The sequence below is a fragment of the Fundulus heteroclitus genome, chromosome 12 (genome assembly GCF_011125445.2).
Source record: "Fundulus heteroclitus isolate FHET01 chromosome 12, MU-UCD_Fhet_4.1, whole genome shotgun sequence".
Classification (NCBI taxonomy): Eukaryota; Metazoa; Chordata; class Actinopteri; order Cyprinodontiformes; family Fundulidae; genus Fundulus; species Fundulus heteroclitus.
Window position 1 is genome coordinate 11,159,134 of NC_046372.1, and position 16,869 is coordinate 11,176,002.

General features: G+C 41.5%; 1 protein-coding gene across 2 annotated transcripts; it reads left to right on the forward strand.

Moving 5' to 3' along the window:
• Window positions 1–1,689: 1,689 nt before the first annotated feature.
• ubox5 (U-box domain containing 5) lies at window positions 1,690–14,855 on the forward strand. Of its 2 annotated transcripts, none has more exons than XM_012870027.3 (7): window positions 1,690–1,787; window positions 5,543–5,609; window positions 6,752–6,853; window positions 7,967–8,700; window positions 8,837–9,441; window positions 11,628–11,795; window positions 13,170–14,855. In XM_012870027.3, the coding sequence occupies exons 2-7, from the start codon at window positions 5,556–5,558 to the stop codon at window positions 13,382–13,384; spliced, it is 1,878 nt and encodes a 625-aa protein (XP_012725481.2). In that variant the 5' UTR covers window positions 1,690–1,787; window positions 5,543–5,555; the 3' UTR covers window positions 13,385–14,855. The 2 variants fall into 2 exon arrangements, with proteins under 2 accessions (XP_012725481.2, XP_021175917.2); XM_021320242.2 differs by lacking the exon at window positions 1,690–1,787 and adding an exon at window positions 3,147–3,251.
• The last annotated feature ends 2,014 nt before the right edge of the window (window positions 14,856–16,869 follow it).

The following is a 16,869-nucleotide window of genomic DNA, read 5'->3' on the forward strand; positions in this document are numbered from 1 at the left end:
ATTACCATTTAAAAAAGAAGATTTGAATAGAAAGAAAAATAAAAAAGGACATTTAAAAAAAATCTCACATAGTTTTTGCATGTAATCAGGTGTCACAGTTATAAGAACGTCACTGTTTATTCTTAATACAGTCCTCTTTTGCCAACAATGGGCAGCATTCAGTATCATCTTATTACATTTTTCATTCATGGAGCATACAAAGAGAGGGATACTACAGCATTCGTCAGTGAATAACCTCTCTAGAGCATTCAGAGTTCCTGGTTCTTCTTTATACGTTCTCCATTTCAGTTTATTCCAGATCATTTCGATGGGACTGAGAGAACCATGGAAAAAGGAAAGGTTCAGCACAGGCTGGGATATCGATAGCATCTAATGATTGTCAGGAGGACATGAAGAGCCCAAGATGCCAATCTTTGCTGCGGTTCTCTAGTAATGAGATATGAGATTTATTTACTTCCCTACCATCCTCCTCAGTTTGCAAAATAGTCAAATAAACTTGTCAACCCTGTTGTTATATTTGTTCCATGTTTTTAAGACTTTGTATGTATTAATTGTGGTGACTGTAAATATAAGAAGGTTTAGGCAAGTAGCTATTCTCTTGTTACCATTTCCTGCATAATGGTCACTAATTTGCATTTCCTTTACCAGAATGGCATGTTTTATTGTTTTTCCATTGTTGAAGAATGGCTAAGGTAAGTTGGCTTTTGTCATATCCCATTTAAACCCCAAGGAAACCAGAAAGTGATGAATGTCTATTACAAAGTTCTTAAACACTCTGATGAACTTGCAACAAATTAAAGAAAATGGTTCAATTTCATTTAGACAAAATAATTGCAAGGGGTGCCAGTAATTGTGACATAAGTAGTTTTTTTGTGTCTATTTTGAGTTTTTTTTAATATATAATTTAAGTTTTACTAAATGAATAAATATAGTTGATTTTTTTTAATTGTATCTTCTTTCTTTGTTTAATATATTTTCAGTATAAGATTATGCCCCACCAATAAAGATAACATGATTTCAAGACTTTTTTTACACATCTTTACGAGGGGTGGCAATGTAGAGGGCACTATATTTAACATTTTTAAGAAAATCTAAGTACTCAGAAAATATAAATACAGCAGCATTATGGCCACCATAAAATTGTAAAATAATTGCAGTGGTGCTTTCAATGAGTGCATAATTTTTGCAACAAGACATTCACAAAAACAATCAGACCAAAACACATTATACCGCAAAATTTTGAATCCCAATGAATAACAGCAGATTTAGAAACAGCAGCCATAAAATATTTTTGACAACTGCATCAACAGTAAATGATACAATATACATAAATAACTTATTGCTTTTACAATTTGAATCATTCAATGAAAAATACTTTTTCATGACTAGATTGCATCTTATTAATCCAACATTACTCAAGCCAAAGTTTAGTGTCCTCTGCTCTGAACACCATCCATCGCAGTCGACTGGCAGAGACAAACTGCTTCTACAGATCAGACAATGAGGAGAATCAATACTATATTTTAAAATGCTTTTTGCATTAAGGTGAATAATATGTAACCATAAAGCAAGAAAAAAAAAGTCTGTTTAACATTTCATCAAGTTGATTCAACACCGACAGACGCCACTGGGGTGGAAACTTTAAAGAAAAAAATCATAAGTTTGGCCCTCCTCGGCTTCCTTAGACAAACCGGTTGTTGTGTTTGTAGCATCTGTTAGCGCGCTGCTAGCTGTTCGATAAAGATAAGTAGCAGTAGCTGAAGAGCAACAACAAACAGTCCGAACAGGCAAGTGTGTGCGCGTCCGAGCTGAATATGTTTTATTAAATATATCTTCCCGCATATTAATGTGTTTATGGAAATTGTCAGCCTGGTCCAGCTTTAACGTGAATGACTGCTGCTGGCTAGCTGCTGGAATAAACCACATATTGGTGTTTGTACAGCTGCCATGTATCGGTGCGAAATATACGTAGTTTATAAGACTTGGCAGGGTGTTGAGTGTCTGTTTTGTGTTGTTTTTAATGGACACGTTCTTACTTTTTCAGCTGTTTTTCCTCGTTTTATTTTTATACTGAATAATGGAAAAACAAAGCTTCAGTTTAAGAGCATTCATTCGGCAGGGGAAACATACCATGCTGTGTTTTCCTAACAGACACACGAGTGCCACAAATGTTAGTGCGCCTGCTGTCAGTCATATTTATTGATTTATTTATTTTTTATTTTTTTTCAAGTTTGAAAGCTGCAGATTATTTTCACAGCCTCTCCAGAACCCCACAGCTTTTCTATAGGAAGTAGGTCTGGGCAATGAGATGGCCATGGAGGAAGGTTGATTTTGTGTCTGCTGAACATTTCTGTGTAGATTTGCTCATCTGTTCTGGACCATTCTCCAGTGTTGATCTCTTTTCAGTTTAGTGGTGGAATCCAGCAGATGTTTACTTAAAATACAAAGTTAGTTACTAAAGTTAGATTTGACTATGAGCCATTTCCCTAAGAGTATTAATATATTTATAACATATAGTTCTTTCTGACTTTTGCTATTTTTTATTTTATTTTTTCCCCCCCAGTGTCCTGTCTAGCAATGTGGCAATAGGAATTGATGTCTCAATGCCAGATAGAGCTCGACAGATTTTGCTTTTACAAGTGGAGCGAACAGCTTTCGCCATAGTGCTGCACTTGATTTATGCATGTAAATAGCTTTATTGTGATTCCTGCAGGGAGAATTTCAAATTATATGGACATTACAATGGGAGAGTAAAGGAAGAACAAGAAGTGAGAGAAAAAAAAAGAGTAGAGGTGAAAGAAAGAGGAGATAAAAGGGAGAGAATGATAAAACCTTCTCCGTCTGCTCCGTCACCTGGAAAGAGAGATGCAAAAAGAACAGCACAACCAACAGACATAAAGCAACAGATACAATCGAATAACACCTATATGCCATTGCTAAATCATATATATTATTATGTAAGCTGACATGTGTAATGTGATACCTGAAGAAAAGAAAGTGAAAGAACATAAATAAATTATAAGCTTACTGTATATAAGTGAACATTTAATACTTTTGATTTTTGCTTTTGAAATCACGGACTCCAAACAGTACTTTGTCCCAACTTAAACAGAACCCAGAGCCGTATAAACCCGATTACTTCTACTTCAGAAGTTGGCAGCAGTGTGACAGCGCCAGAACGGGTGTATCGCAGTTTCAAGTTCAGACCCACGCAGAGAACAACAACATCCTGACAACATAAATACAAGCAGGTGGGGCACTAATTACAAATCCACAGTTGCTGCCCGAACAAGCTCAAAGAAGATCGCTGTTTCACTTTAAAAAAAAAAATTGTTTAATGCTTTTGTACTCCTACCTACTAGCAACGGGTACCTTTCCTGTCGCAGAAAGCAGATAGGTTCCAGTTAAAGTCGCAGTAGATTCAAGCAAAATACACATTTCTGAATATAGGACACACAAATCTTTTTGTGTGTCCCAGACAAACTGGGTAGGATGTACAAAGTAATAAATTATTAAGAAAATCTGATGATTCTAATCAACTCTAATCAGCTTAGAAGAGTAAAGGATCAATTGCCAAAAAATAATCATTATTTTTTTGCCTCTGAATTAAAAGGTTGAATCTACTTTTTTATATGGAGTTCTTGATGCTTCAATGAAATCAGTTGATATTTGCAAACCTTTTCTAGAATAATAATGATAATTACCTTTACTGTCGTTGCAGCATACGTTCTAACTAAAATTGTCCTCTGCATTTAACCCATCCCTCAGGGAGCAGTGGGCTGCCACTTTACTGCACCATGGAAGCATTCTGGGGCTTATGGTCTTGCTCAGGATGGCAGACTGTGGGATTCCAAGCCGGAACCTTGGCCACCACTCCCTCATATATTTATCTGTCTCTGCACATAGCCTACAACAAAAACATATTTACGTCCGGATTCGCTAGGCATTCTGTTTCTAAGACCCCCCCCCCCCCCCCACCCCCCACCCCCCGTCAGCAGGCGTTGGCCGGTTAACGGTGTAAATAGTTGTAGAGACTTTAAATAATGCTGTTTAAAAAGCACTAAAATTGTCCATCATACGGTTCCTACGTTTTGAAGTGCTTTCAGTGAGATACCAGAAAATATGTTCTGGAGTTTTCCAAAGCGTAATGCAGTGCTGCTCGTCCCCCACGTCTTTCTGCACCGGGGCTAATCTACTTTTCGTCCTCACTTATGAATCAGACAAAGTTTGGTGTTTTTATAAATATTTCAGGAAAACCATGGAAGCTTAAGTAGCAACCACCCGTTGCACTATGACTTAGACTTCGACTTAGACAACTTTATTGTCATTTTGTATGCACAAAGTGCGAACAGAACGAAATTTCGTTGGCATACAGCTTGAAAAAAAAATCACAGTTAATTGCAGCAAGTTTCAGGATAAAGATGCAGCAGCGATTTGTGTTAACAATTGAAATGTAGAACGGCTCTAAAACTACAAGAAGCAAACTATTATATGCTCAGACACACGCAGAGAAGTTGTCTTGATTGATTTATTTTCCTCATATTTCTTATGAACCATGACTTTTAGATAATGTTCACCACTTTCTTTTCTTTTGATATCTACACACTGCAAAGTATGTTGTTGTGGTGGTTAGTTATACATATTGCTGGTTATACGTACCAAACTTTTCAGCCTGCGACGCCTAAAATAACAGTGACAGAGACTGGCGATGCACTTTGGGCGGGTGGGATATTCACTGGGTATTCACTAATTATGATAACGTCATAATATTACAAGAATTATAAGAACTCTTATGAAAGCAGCCTTCCCCCTGCATTAAATGCGGGATGTTGAGCATCCCCCACTTTGAGAACCCCTGACATACAGGACAGTAGACTAAAGATAAGTGAAAATGTATCCAAAGGGCAAAGGAGATAAAAAGAAAAAATCTTACTGGACATATACATGTATGACAATAGTGAATATTATGCAAAATGCATAAATAGTTCAGTTTCTTATAGTATTAAACAGAGAAGTGCAGCATGTTTTTTTTTCTTCATGGATCAATGTTAAATGCTGGTCTTAACTACAAAGGTCATTGGTTTATGAAATATGTTTCACCAAGGCTAACCGTTGCTGCAGAGCTGCAAAAATGTCTCCTTTGAATTTGATTCAGTTAACCGTCCTTATGGTGAATATTGGAGAGAAAATTACCCTTTTTCTTTCTTATTGCTGTCATTTTTATCTGAAACATCGATACTCGACAGTCTCTCTCTCTCTCTCTCTCTCTCCCTCTCTCTCTCTCTCTCTCTCTCTCTCTCTCTCTCTCTCTCTCTCTCTCTCTCTCTCTCTCTCTCTCTCTCTCTCTCTCTCTCTCTCTCATCCACCCTTTAAGTTGGTGGCAAATGATGACTGAGTGGATGTTGACTGATCTGCTTATTCAGATTTTTAAGTTAGCAAAAAGGCTAAATGAATGGACCACTTTGCCTCGGGCTTAAGTTGCGTGTCGGTGACAGAAAGCGTCGCGACGTTTTGCTCTTAAATCACTTTTGTGTCTTTACAGGTCGGAGGAGAATATGGTCGTAAACCTCTGTCTGCCACACTTTTCAACAACGGCTCATTGCAACAAGGTGTGACATGTTTTAAAAAGCCTCATCACAAAACTGTACAACCCTCCGGGTGTTTGGGTTTTTTTTTTTTATTTAGATTTTTTTCTCATGCCAGCTGGTTTCGCAACGTTAATCCTTTTTAAATGCGATGAAGGGACAGGAATTGACAGCACAAATTAGACAGTTTTTTTTTTTTCATATATGCTTTTCTTTCTTAGCAAAGGTTAAAGAAATATTGAATTTTAAGAAAAAAAACGCAGACAAGAAGCTTTTCTGCTGGGATGTGTAGGAAGGCTGTGAAGATAAAAGAACAGGGGACAAAGTGATGTGTGGGAGACTTAATCTCGACCGTCCTTGTCCCTTTTATTCCATCTCTGTAACCTATCATGGCCGTCTGTTCGCTGCTCTCAGGACACATAATATGTACCTTTTACTCTGCCCAGGATATTGCATGTTTTACTGTTTTCTGTTGCCTCCTCTTCTTTATTTCATTAAACTTTATTTATATAGCGCCGTTCACAGATAGAAATCACAAAGAGCTTTACAGAATGAAATAAATGCCAACTAGAAATATCAGCTTACAAGGATAACATCAAGAATATGTACATTTAAGTAAACACTTGTCTAAATAAGTGTCTTTGGCTGCTTTTTTTAAAAAAAAAAAAAAAAGGATTCAACAAAAAGACATGGGCAAGACATTTCACAGTCTGGGGGCTACAGCTTGGAGGGACAGGTGTCCTCGACTTTTAAACCGGGTCTTAGTGACGTTCAGAAGGTTTTGGCACGAGGAGCGGAGAGCGCAGTAAGGGATTACAAGGGCTGAGCTCTAAAAGTCAAAACAAAAATTTTCAAATTGATTCTTAATTGGACAGGTAGCCAATGTAAAGAGGGTTAAACCGATGTGACGTGAGCCCTTCTTCCCGTTAAAAGCCTCGCCGCAGCGTTCTGGACCAGCTGGAGACGAGTGACTGCAGATTTGTCGAAACAAACAAAAAGAGAGTTACGATAATCTAAACGAGCATTAATAATCACCTCCATTCATTTATGTCATAGAAACTGTTGTCCATGTCTACCATTGGCCATTTTTGGGCATAAAAAAGGATGTATAGAGGTGCGGTGTAAGGCCTCACATACTCATGTATATCTTCTTTTTATGTCTTTAGCTCTGCGCAGACGGCTACGATGTTACGAACATTGTGTCCGCCGACCCCGCGCTACGGAAACGAGGCTTCAAGCTGGAATACTTCTTGCGTCCACCCTTACACGTAAGATTGTGCTTATCCAACTAACCACAAAAAAGAGGAAACCGCAATACCTCCAGAGTTTTGGAGCGGATAGGGTGAAACGGTCTTCCTGCAGCTCTGACCCTCAACCAGCGCTGAATGCTTGTGGGATGAGCTGTGACGTGCTGTTTGTTCCCAAAGTGACCGAAACACCAGCTGTAGCTAGGTTTACACGCTCGAAATTCCTTCATTGGATCGAAACAGAAAAAAAAAAGCGTCCGAATACGTTGTTTATACGGGCACAAAACCAATTAATCCGAACATGCCGTATGTTTATATGCTTTATTCAGAAGGAATTTTCATTTATGTCTGTGCCAAAGAAAAATCTTTTTTTTTTACTGTACAGAACAGTCATATACAAGCAAACGGAATACGAACAATTACTTATACCACCCGAAACATACTGCTGAAGCAACATTTAAATGTGTTGGAATGGCCTAGTCAAAGTCCGGATCTTAATCCATTTGAGAATCTGGGATTAGACTTGAAGATTGCTGTTCAGTTTAGCTTTGAGTAATGGACAAAGATCTCAGTGTGAAGATGTGGCGATCTCATAGATGCCTGTCCAAAAGGGACCTGTAGTTCGAATCCCTGCAAAAGACGGCTTCACAAAGTCTTGCCTTAGGGGGAAGCTAACAGTTATGCACACTTAAGTTCTCTGTTATTTTATCCTACTTGTTGTTTGCTTTACAATAAAAAAATTAAATAAAAAAAATTGTTGCCATGTAAATGAAATGATGCAAACTCTCAAACAACCCAGTTTAATTCCAGGTTGCGAGCCAAAAACATGCAAAAACGCCATGGGGGGTGAAAACCTCTCCAGTGCCTTGTGTCGTCTGTCAACAAGACAAACTGAGTAGCTACCAGGAACCTGTAGTCTTTATAATAATGCTTGCCAACAACAACATTAGATACCAGATCGCTGGGGATAATCACAAAAATAACTTAAAAGGACGTATTGGCATCAAATTTCACGATCAAAGTCGTACTGCGATGATTTATTTTCTATCAGCATCTGATTATTAGTTTTGTATGATAATTGCACTCCTGGTCTAAAACTGATTCTTAATGTTTTTTTCCTTTACTTGCTTTAAGGTGACACTGAAGTTCGGCTTCCCGGTGGAGCTTTGCCGGGTGGATGTGGAGCTGTGGCCCTGGGGAATGGACCTGGGCCAGGCCTGCAAGAGACTCGAGATCAGCACAAGTTCGGACACTCAAGCTCCGTCAAGCCGTGGGCGGCTTCATCATCAGGAGCGGCGTGAAGAGCAGACGAAGGACCAGAACACGAAGAACGGACATAAGCACCAACATGCTTTGAGTCAATCTGGACAGAGCAATGGCCGCCAGTGGAGCGTTCAGGCCCACCAGTGGGAGAGGGAAGCTCCCGGAGGCGCTCAACAGGCAGACTTCAAACCTCGGTCGAACTCTGAATCCAGCTGTCCTGACTCGGATTTCAAGCTCGTTGCTCGTTGCGAACTCCGGGAACAAACGCAGGTTTCATTCAGTCATTCGAGCTTTCGCCCCCGACCTCCATTCCTCGGTCCTCCTCCTCCGCGGCCGGCGAGCTGCCGGCAGGAGAAGCTGTGGAGTCGGGGGCCGCTCTCGCTGGGCGCGGTGACGCAGCTCCGCGTCGCTGTGCCTTTCGGCGGCTCGGCTTCCTCTCTGGGGCTGAAGGCTTTGGCCGTCTGGGGACAACCCGCTCGCTGCTGCCCCTCCGAACAAGTGGCGAGGATCGAGAGAATCCACGAGGCGAACGAAAGACGGGCGGAGCGTCCCGTGCTTTTCGCTGCTCCTGTCAGACCGACCGCACAGACGCTCCCAGACCTAAGGTACAGAGCATCTAAAGTCATGTTTGACTTTAGCTTCTGAGAGTATTTGATTTTATTGTGCCTCAGATTGTGACCGATACGATTTGATTAAAATCTAGTATTTGATATATGTCGGCATTGTTTTTGGCTCTGGCAGTGTTTCCATCCCAGAAGAGTTCCTGGATCCTCTAACGCAGGAGGTAATGGTGCTCCCCATGCTGCTTCCTGGCGGGATGTCGGTGGATTCCTCCACTCTGGAGGAGTACCAGAAGAGAGAAGCCACTTGGGGGCGACCGCCAAACGACCCCTTCACCGGCGTCCCGTTCACCTCCTCCTGCCAGCCCCTCCCCAACCCCCAACTCAAAAGCCGCATCGACCGCTTCCTCCTGCAGAAAGGGATGGTGAGGAGGGACGGGGCGCTGGGGGGACAAGACCAGGGACAGAATCCTCAGGCCTCGAGACTCGTAACCTCCGGCATTCAGGGACATTCTCAGAGTTATCCAAGTTTTAGGAAGGCGTCGGTAAACCGCGACTGTACTCGGTTCACAGCTGCAAACAGAGACACGAGCCGTACTTCGGCTCAGACAGAGAATACTGATTTAGGACCGTCGTCAAATGACGGGGCTGATTCCCCGCCATGCTGTGAGGAGAGTAAATCAGAGTTAAATAGAAGGAAGAAACGAGATCTAAGTGACATTTCAGCGGAAGCTGACGAACAACTGACCCCTCAACGCAAAAAAATAAGCAATCACTCAGGTTCAGGTGAGTACTTGGTGTGTAAGGTTTTACTGTTGAAGCTAAATCCTAAATGTAGACAGTATCACACACCTATGCAAATGTGTTTGATTTGTTCACCGAGGTCTGAAGTTTCTACATTCAAATCTTAGAAGATGCCCACCAATTCTTTAAAGTCCGCCTTGGAAGGTCAAGGGCTCCCAAGTCAACCCCGGTTCAATATCCAACATGGCCGTCGCACGGTGAACACATGATGCGCTCCATTTACCTCGAAAAGTTGGAACTAGGAGCTAGAAATGGTGTAACACCTGAGTTAGCAGCGTTCCAGTTAACACAGTCTAAGAAGCCAGGATTCAAACAAAAAAAATATTTAAAAACTATCAGGATTCCAATATGGCGACGGCCAGGAAAGCTTCTTTTTTCCCCCACTCTACCTCTTAGGAAGGTCATTTAAAGCTGTACTTTCCACATGCAAGCACCACTTTTAATTTGGTTTGGTTCACAGATGCAGCCGCTACATGTAATTTCAGACGCACTCCTACAACTGCAAAGTCATGTTTTCATCACAACCTACTGTCGTCCATGCAAGGAGCTGCCATATTGGAGCCGACAGTCGGCCTTAAAGTGGGAAGTCCGACCTGAGGGGGGCGTTCCAGTTGATTCGTCCGACTTGGAAATAAGAATTTCTGATTTCCGACTGCGACTGGAGCGCAGCAACATCCTCAAACCTGCAGAAACTAACTTGGGTTATTGACTCATCTGACAATTTGTCATATTTTCCAGATTATATCTTTTAGCTAAGTTGCATCTGCAGTGCTTTTACTGGACAAGATGAGAAGAAAAAGCTTAAGAACCATTAAGATCCAGGATAACAGTTAGTAAAATAAAATAATCATAATTCAGCAACATCATCACACGCCTGTATTATTAAAATCCTGATCCATGACAGCAGCTCTGAAGTCTGAACAGTCTTTAACAAACTCTAGGACTTTAACATTCCTTTACAGTAAATATGTACTTATACTACTCCACTAGTATTTCTCATCATATTGGGGATTTGCTTTTGGATTTCTGTCATCTTAAGTGCTTCTAGGACAGGATCTAGAGTTAAATGTATCATCTCAGTGTCACTGTGTCCAATATCACTACCGCAAAGATCGGTCTGTATAAATCATGCATTTATGCTTTCTATGCGTGCAAATATACCTGATGCCTGATTTTAGTTGATTACCGGCGCATACCACAAACAACAATTTTTAGAAAGTGAAGGTAAGTTAGTAAAGCATTAAAAAAATATATGTTATGCAAGTTTGGCATGAATCCCTTGCAGAATCCATTAACGCCGTCAACTATTTATCGCAACTCCTAAAATAATTTTTCCCAGACAAGTATATTTATCGAGCAGCTTTTGCACTGCACAAAAAGAACTTTAATACATTTTCTTCAAATGAGTGTGTTTGTCCTTGATTTAAGCCAGCAAGTTTAAATGATCTGCCAATGGAATAAACAATAAAATAAAATGGGAACAACTCACCTCCATCGTCTTATTTCAATAGCAGTATATCTGTTATTTTAGTGGTCAAAATGCTCATTCCATTGGCAGATAATCTTATTTATCTTTTCAAATCAACGATAAATACACTCATTTCAAGAAAATGTCACTTTCTTTCAGTTCCTTTTTGCAGTTCGCCAGATTTATTTTTTTTTCCACAGCAGTCATTTCTTTTAATCTCAGGCTCCTTACAACAGAGTCCGCTCTGCTTCGGCTCATTTTTTTCATGGTACGTCCCACCGTCTCTGCTGCCGTGTTTCATTTTAAGAGACTGCGACACAGTTTCTTTTGTGGCTTTAAGCTCGCATAGGTTACATCTCTTCCTCAGCTTTCGCTCCGATGACAGCTGCACGGGGACCTTGTTTTTGTTTTATTATGTTTGGCTTGCATAATTCACACGAGCACTGCAGGCACTCTTAAGCAATTGTTTTAAATCATAAAAATAAAGTAAGCAGTACAGTTGCTATTTTTAGTTAATCTAGTGTACAGCGCTACCTTATTACAGCTCACTGCTAATTGGAGTTGTAAATCAAGTACGTGGGTAAGTCATGAAGAGGCACCGTTGAAAAGCATTGCGTTGCGGTTGTCACAGAGTTGTAAGTTATGCACACCCGATACCCGATTTATGTATTTCCATTTCTGCCTCACTGCCCCTCTTCAGAGCTTAGCTGCGGTTCCCACGAGCAGCTTCTCTCAGCCAGCCTGGACGAGGCCCTCTTCTCTGCCCTGCAGGGCCGACCCTCCTTCACCACAAACCTGCTCCGCCAAGGAGAGAGCACATCTCTGTCGACAGCGTGCCAAAGTTCAGGCTCTTTAAGCTCACCGACAGGTACGATCTGTTCCCGTCAGCGATTTCACAACATATCCGTAGTTTACAGGATCCTTGAAATCCATTTGCCTGGGAGTCAGGAGGTGTTGTCAGTCTTCGTTACAGTGAGAAGTTCATTGATTGGCTGAAGGATGAGATGTCTTCCAGAGATGTATAATAAAGGCCCTCAGCGGCTTTGTTTTAGTCGTATACTGCTGAATCTTGTGAGGCTTACTGAGTTAGGAGAAAATATGACTGATTTATATGCTTGGTAATGTTTAGTCGAGTTTGAACAAAATTATTTGGGGGGGGGGGTGCAAATACTGAGAGGTTTCATCTCTTTGTGTATTTGACAAAGTCATCTGCTAGAATTTGTGCAGTCGTAAAGATACTGCAGGTGTGGCTGTAAAATGCTGTGGTTTGCCACCTCCACGGTGTGCTGGGTACTCACAAACAGCTCTCTTCATTTATGTTCTGACCAGTCTTGCACATCAGACATTTATTCATTTTTAAAGGCAAGGCAAGGCAAATTTATTTATATAGCACAATTCAGTACAAAGACAATGCAAAGTGCTTTACATGATTAAAATATAGCAAAATAAAACAGAATAAAAGCAAGTAGGAATAAAATGTAGATAGAAAAAAAGAACGAAAAAGTGGCGATTCAGCTAACTAGAACAGTTGAAGGCAATCCTTAGAGGTTCATAAAGCTGCATAGATGAGCATATTATTATTATTTGTTGGTTGCCTAGTTAAGGTTAAAAGACTAGTGATAAAAACCTTTTTACTTGAGTTATTTTGATTCTTTTTTTTTTTTTTTCATTTAAAAAATCTATACAACAAAATTCATATCTGGTTTGAAATGATTCAAATTGTTATCATGAAGATAACTTTTTGTAACAATATTTATGCTGCAGAGCTGGTCAGACGTTTCTGCTCATCAGGAGCATAAATCTCAAGAAAATTAAAGATTTTAATGATTCATCCAAGTCATTCTTTTTTTTTTTAAAGATTATATGAAATATACACCTTTAAAGAATTTGGTGTAAAGGTTTAAAGTTATTCTGGATTCCTTTCTAAACCACAGGGTCACAATAATACAAGCAGAGAAATAAGTGGTGGGATATATAATAATGATTAAATACATCATTAAAGGAGCATAATTATCATGACATTCAAGCCCTTGATGAGTTTATTCAAACTTTTGGCCAGCAGTGTTAACTGTTCATAAAACCTAAAATGTTAACCAGCAGTGTCCATATTCTTAACTGCTTTTCATTGTTAACACAACAGTTGGACTGTAGATGTGTTGTTTAAAATGTTAAAAGACTTTTTTGTGTTTCAGTCAACCTGTTTTTTTTTTTCTTTCTTCCCTTTCCTGTATTCTCTACCCAGATGCCAAGGTGTGCTCTGAGTGTTCCCGTTCAGTCTCCGCTTACTCCGCGTCAGCGTCGTCCGTCTACCGGCTGAAATGCGGCCACTTGCTGTGCCGTGCCTGTTTGCAGAAAGACTCGAAACCATCAAACTCTGCCGATGTGCGCGGCGTTATTTCCTGTCCGGCCTGCCAAAGTCCTACTCCACGCAGTAACATCATACGTGTACATCACTGATAGAAAGCAAACGACTCATTAAACTGAATAGATCTGCTGCTGTGAGTTTATGTCCAGGGCTGATTTTGTAATGTCGCTGCTTTGACCTATATTGTTACTAAATCTGATGGCATCATCCTGTGTTGTCCTCCAGCGAAGGAAAGAACATCTTACGTACGTTTCCATTGGGAACGTATAAAAATACACACACATATATATATGTCCTCCTCCACCCCTTCTACCTTTTTCACGGACTCTTTGTTGGTGGAGTTGCAGCCTTGGTGCTGTCGTCCGTGCACAGAGGGAGGAGACGTGGCTGTGCAGAGGACGAGCGAACAAAGAGTGAGGGGCAGCGGCACTTGTGAGCTTGAAAAACGAGGAATATGCGAGAGGGAACGGAGTCGATCCAAGGCCGGGTGGTCATTGTGAGGAAACTAGAAGGGTCACGATCAGCTAATCTTCTGAGCTCATGGATGTTTTACTCTCCCCGTCCTCATGTCTGGGCGCTGTCTCATCTTGCTTTTTAAAAGTGAAAGCAGAGGGTTTAGAGTTAAAAAAAACGGTGAAACTCATACAGGGCTTTTTTTTGCACTTTCTTGAACAGAACAGAGTTTGCATAAATGGGAGACACACTGCGAAGCACACTTTGAACCTTCGTAATTTTGGTGTTTTTGGAGACAAAATGGCGTGCCGGCAGTCCTGACCTCAATCAATCCTACACTTTTAAGACCAGAATGCCGTTGTGTTTGTGTCAGAGTGACGATGTTGGTTAAAGAACGGGAAACCATCCCACAGCAGCGTGTGACGAAGCTGGTGTCCAACATGAGGAGGAGGCTTTCGTTAAATCGCTAAAATGTCTTGTTTCTTCAAACTTCAGCTACAGAATTAGCTGCTTTCATGGACAAAACTCACAAAATAGACAACCAACAATGTATTTTATTTACAAATTGTTGAATCATTTAAAGGAAAATAAATATTCTTTCCAGAGATGTAAGATTTATTCCCAGGATAACCATGAATTAATTGCCCAAACATCAAGTTTCCTACTTTTTGAGCTTGTTTTATTCGCACCTGTGTCTATACTTCAGACGCTAGTTGAATTTAGAGAAATTTACAAAAAAAATTTTTTTGAATGTCCAGTTCTAAAAAAAAATTAAAGGTTGAAGGTTGTATAATCCTTCCAACCTGGGGGTAAAAAAAGTCAAAACACACCATTAAAAGCTCAAAGTCATTTAGACATTCATGCTAACGAGTGTGTGTAAATTGCTGTTTGGGAGTCTGAGCAACGAGGATGGTGTGAGACATAGCGGCAGCACAGGCGTCTCCTTATACAGCCTCGAAACAGCTGCTCTGGGTTCAGTTTCTGACCTTGGACCAATGCTTCTTCACTGCTCATTTCAGGTCGGATTAATGGGGGGGGAAACACACTGAACATCTTTTCTGTAGAAGACTTCAATGAACTGAATCTTAATAAAAAATGGTTAACCACTTTCTCTGTCTAAAGTGTCCCTGCTATATATAAATATATATATATATATATATATATATATTGTCAGGATTTTGTTTACCGATGAACTTCAGGACACACACACGGGACTAAAAGTTTGAGAGTCTTTATTGCAAGGTTGATGGGTGGAGGTCTGATGAGGAGCTGGTTGCACCGAAACTGAGTGAAGGTGATGGCAGGAGCTGACGGCCCGGAGACAGAGAGTCCACACTTGCTAGGTGCTGCTCGGCTAGCAGGCCTCATAGCACTCAGGTTAGCAGTTCATTTGGAGACACCAGGGCACAGAGCTGAGCTTCACCAGGGCGGCTAGTCAGGTTAGCAGAACTTGAGAGACACCAGGGCACAGAGCTGAGCTTCACCAGGGCGGCTAGTCAGGTTAGCAGAACTTGAGAGACACCAGGACACAGAGCTGAGCTTCACCAGGGCGGCTAGTCAGGTTAGCAGAACTTGAGAGACACCAGGGCACAGAGCAGAACCTCTCCAGGAACAAACAGTCTTTACAGTGACTGACAGGACTAACCTTAACAAAAGGAGCAAAACAAAGCTTCCAAGGCAAACCGGGGACTGGCATGGAGAGGTGTGGGATGATGACGGCCCAGTGCTGAACTGAAGGCAGAGGCAGGTTTAAATAGAACACTTCACAGGTGAAAACAGGGTCTGGCTAATTGACTGGTAAATGATAACAGGTGTGACTGACTGCTGAGGAGGTGAAGTGAAAAATGACAGAAAATAACTGATGACAGAAAACTAACAATAAATAAAGTCAAACCTAACCCAAAAGAGATGAAAAAATGAAAATAACAGAAAAACAAAGCCAAAGCAAAACTCAACCATGACATTACCCCCCCCTCAAGGCCGGACTCCGGACGGCCTAAAATCAAACAAAACAAACTACAAAGTGACGAACCAGGGTGGGTGGAGGGACGGCAGGATGGCGGGCAAGAGTCATAACCAAGCTGATCTAACCTGGGTGGGTGGAGGGAAGGTAGGATGGTGGGCTAAAATCAAACCAAAACTACCCACTAGGGCGAACTAAAAAGGATGTCTAACAGATGCTGGTAGGCAAAACAAAAGATGTCTAACCGACGTTGACAGGCGAACAATCGCCACAAGGCAGAACAGGCGTACGACAATGCCAGAGGGAAGAACAGGCGTACGACAACGCCAGAGGGAAGAAACGGGCGTACGACAGCGCCAAAGGGAAGGAACGGGCGTACTTAACGCCAAAGGGAAGGAACGGGCGTACTAAACGCCAAAGGGAAGGAACGGGCGTACTAAACGCCAAAGGGAAGGAACGGGCGTACTTAACGCCAAAGGGAAGGAACGGGCGTACTAGCGCCAAAGGGAAACCCGCCGGGGCGTGAGGAAAACGCCGGGGCTGGGGAAGAGAACGTCGGGATATGAGGGAAGCAGGAACGTCTAAAACACCTAGGAACAAGAACGGAGGGCGTACTTACACGCCGGGGAACCGAGAACAAAGGGCGTCCTAACACGCCGGGGAACCGAGAACAAAGGGCGTCCTAACACGCCGGGGAACCGAGAACAAAGGGCGTCCTAACACGCCGGGGATCCGAAAACAGAGGGCGTCCTAACACGCCGGGGAACCAAGAACAGAGCGTGTCTAAACACGCCGGGAACACTAAATCTAACGCTAGAAATCTAAACACCAGGGAAACAGGAACAAAGGGCATCCTAATATGCCAGGAAACAAGAGCGGAGGGCATCCTAAAATGCCAGGAGACAAAGGGCGTTGTAACACGCCAGGGGAATAAGAGCTAGGGGGCCAAAACAAAACTAGGAAGCGCTGGGAAACTAAAGATCTAAACCAAAAACTAGAAAACCAAGCATGAACTAACCTATAGAACAAAACCAGAAGAACTAGGGTAGGGACAACAAAAGAAAAACCGAAGCAAAAAACTAGAAAAATCAAAATAAAACTAAAAGAAACTAGGAAAAAGAGCAAGACGTACAAGAGAAAAAAAAAAAAAAAAACTATAAA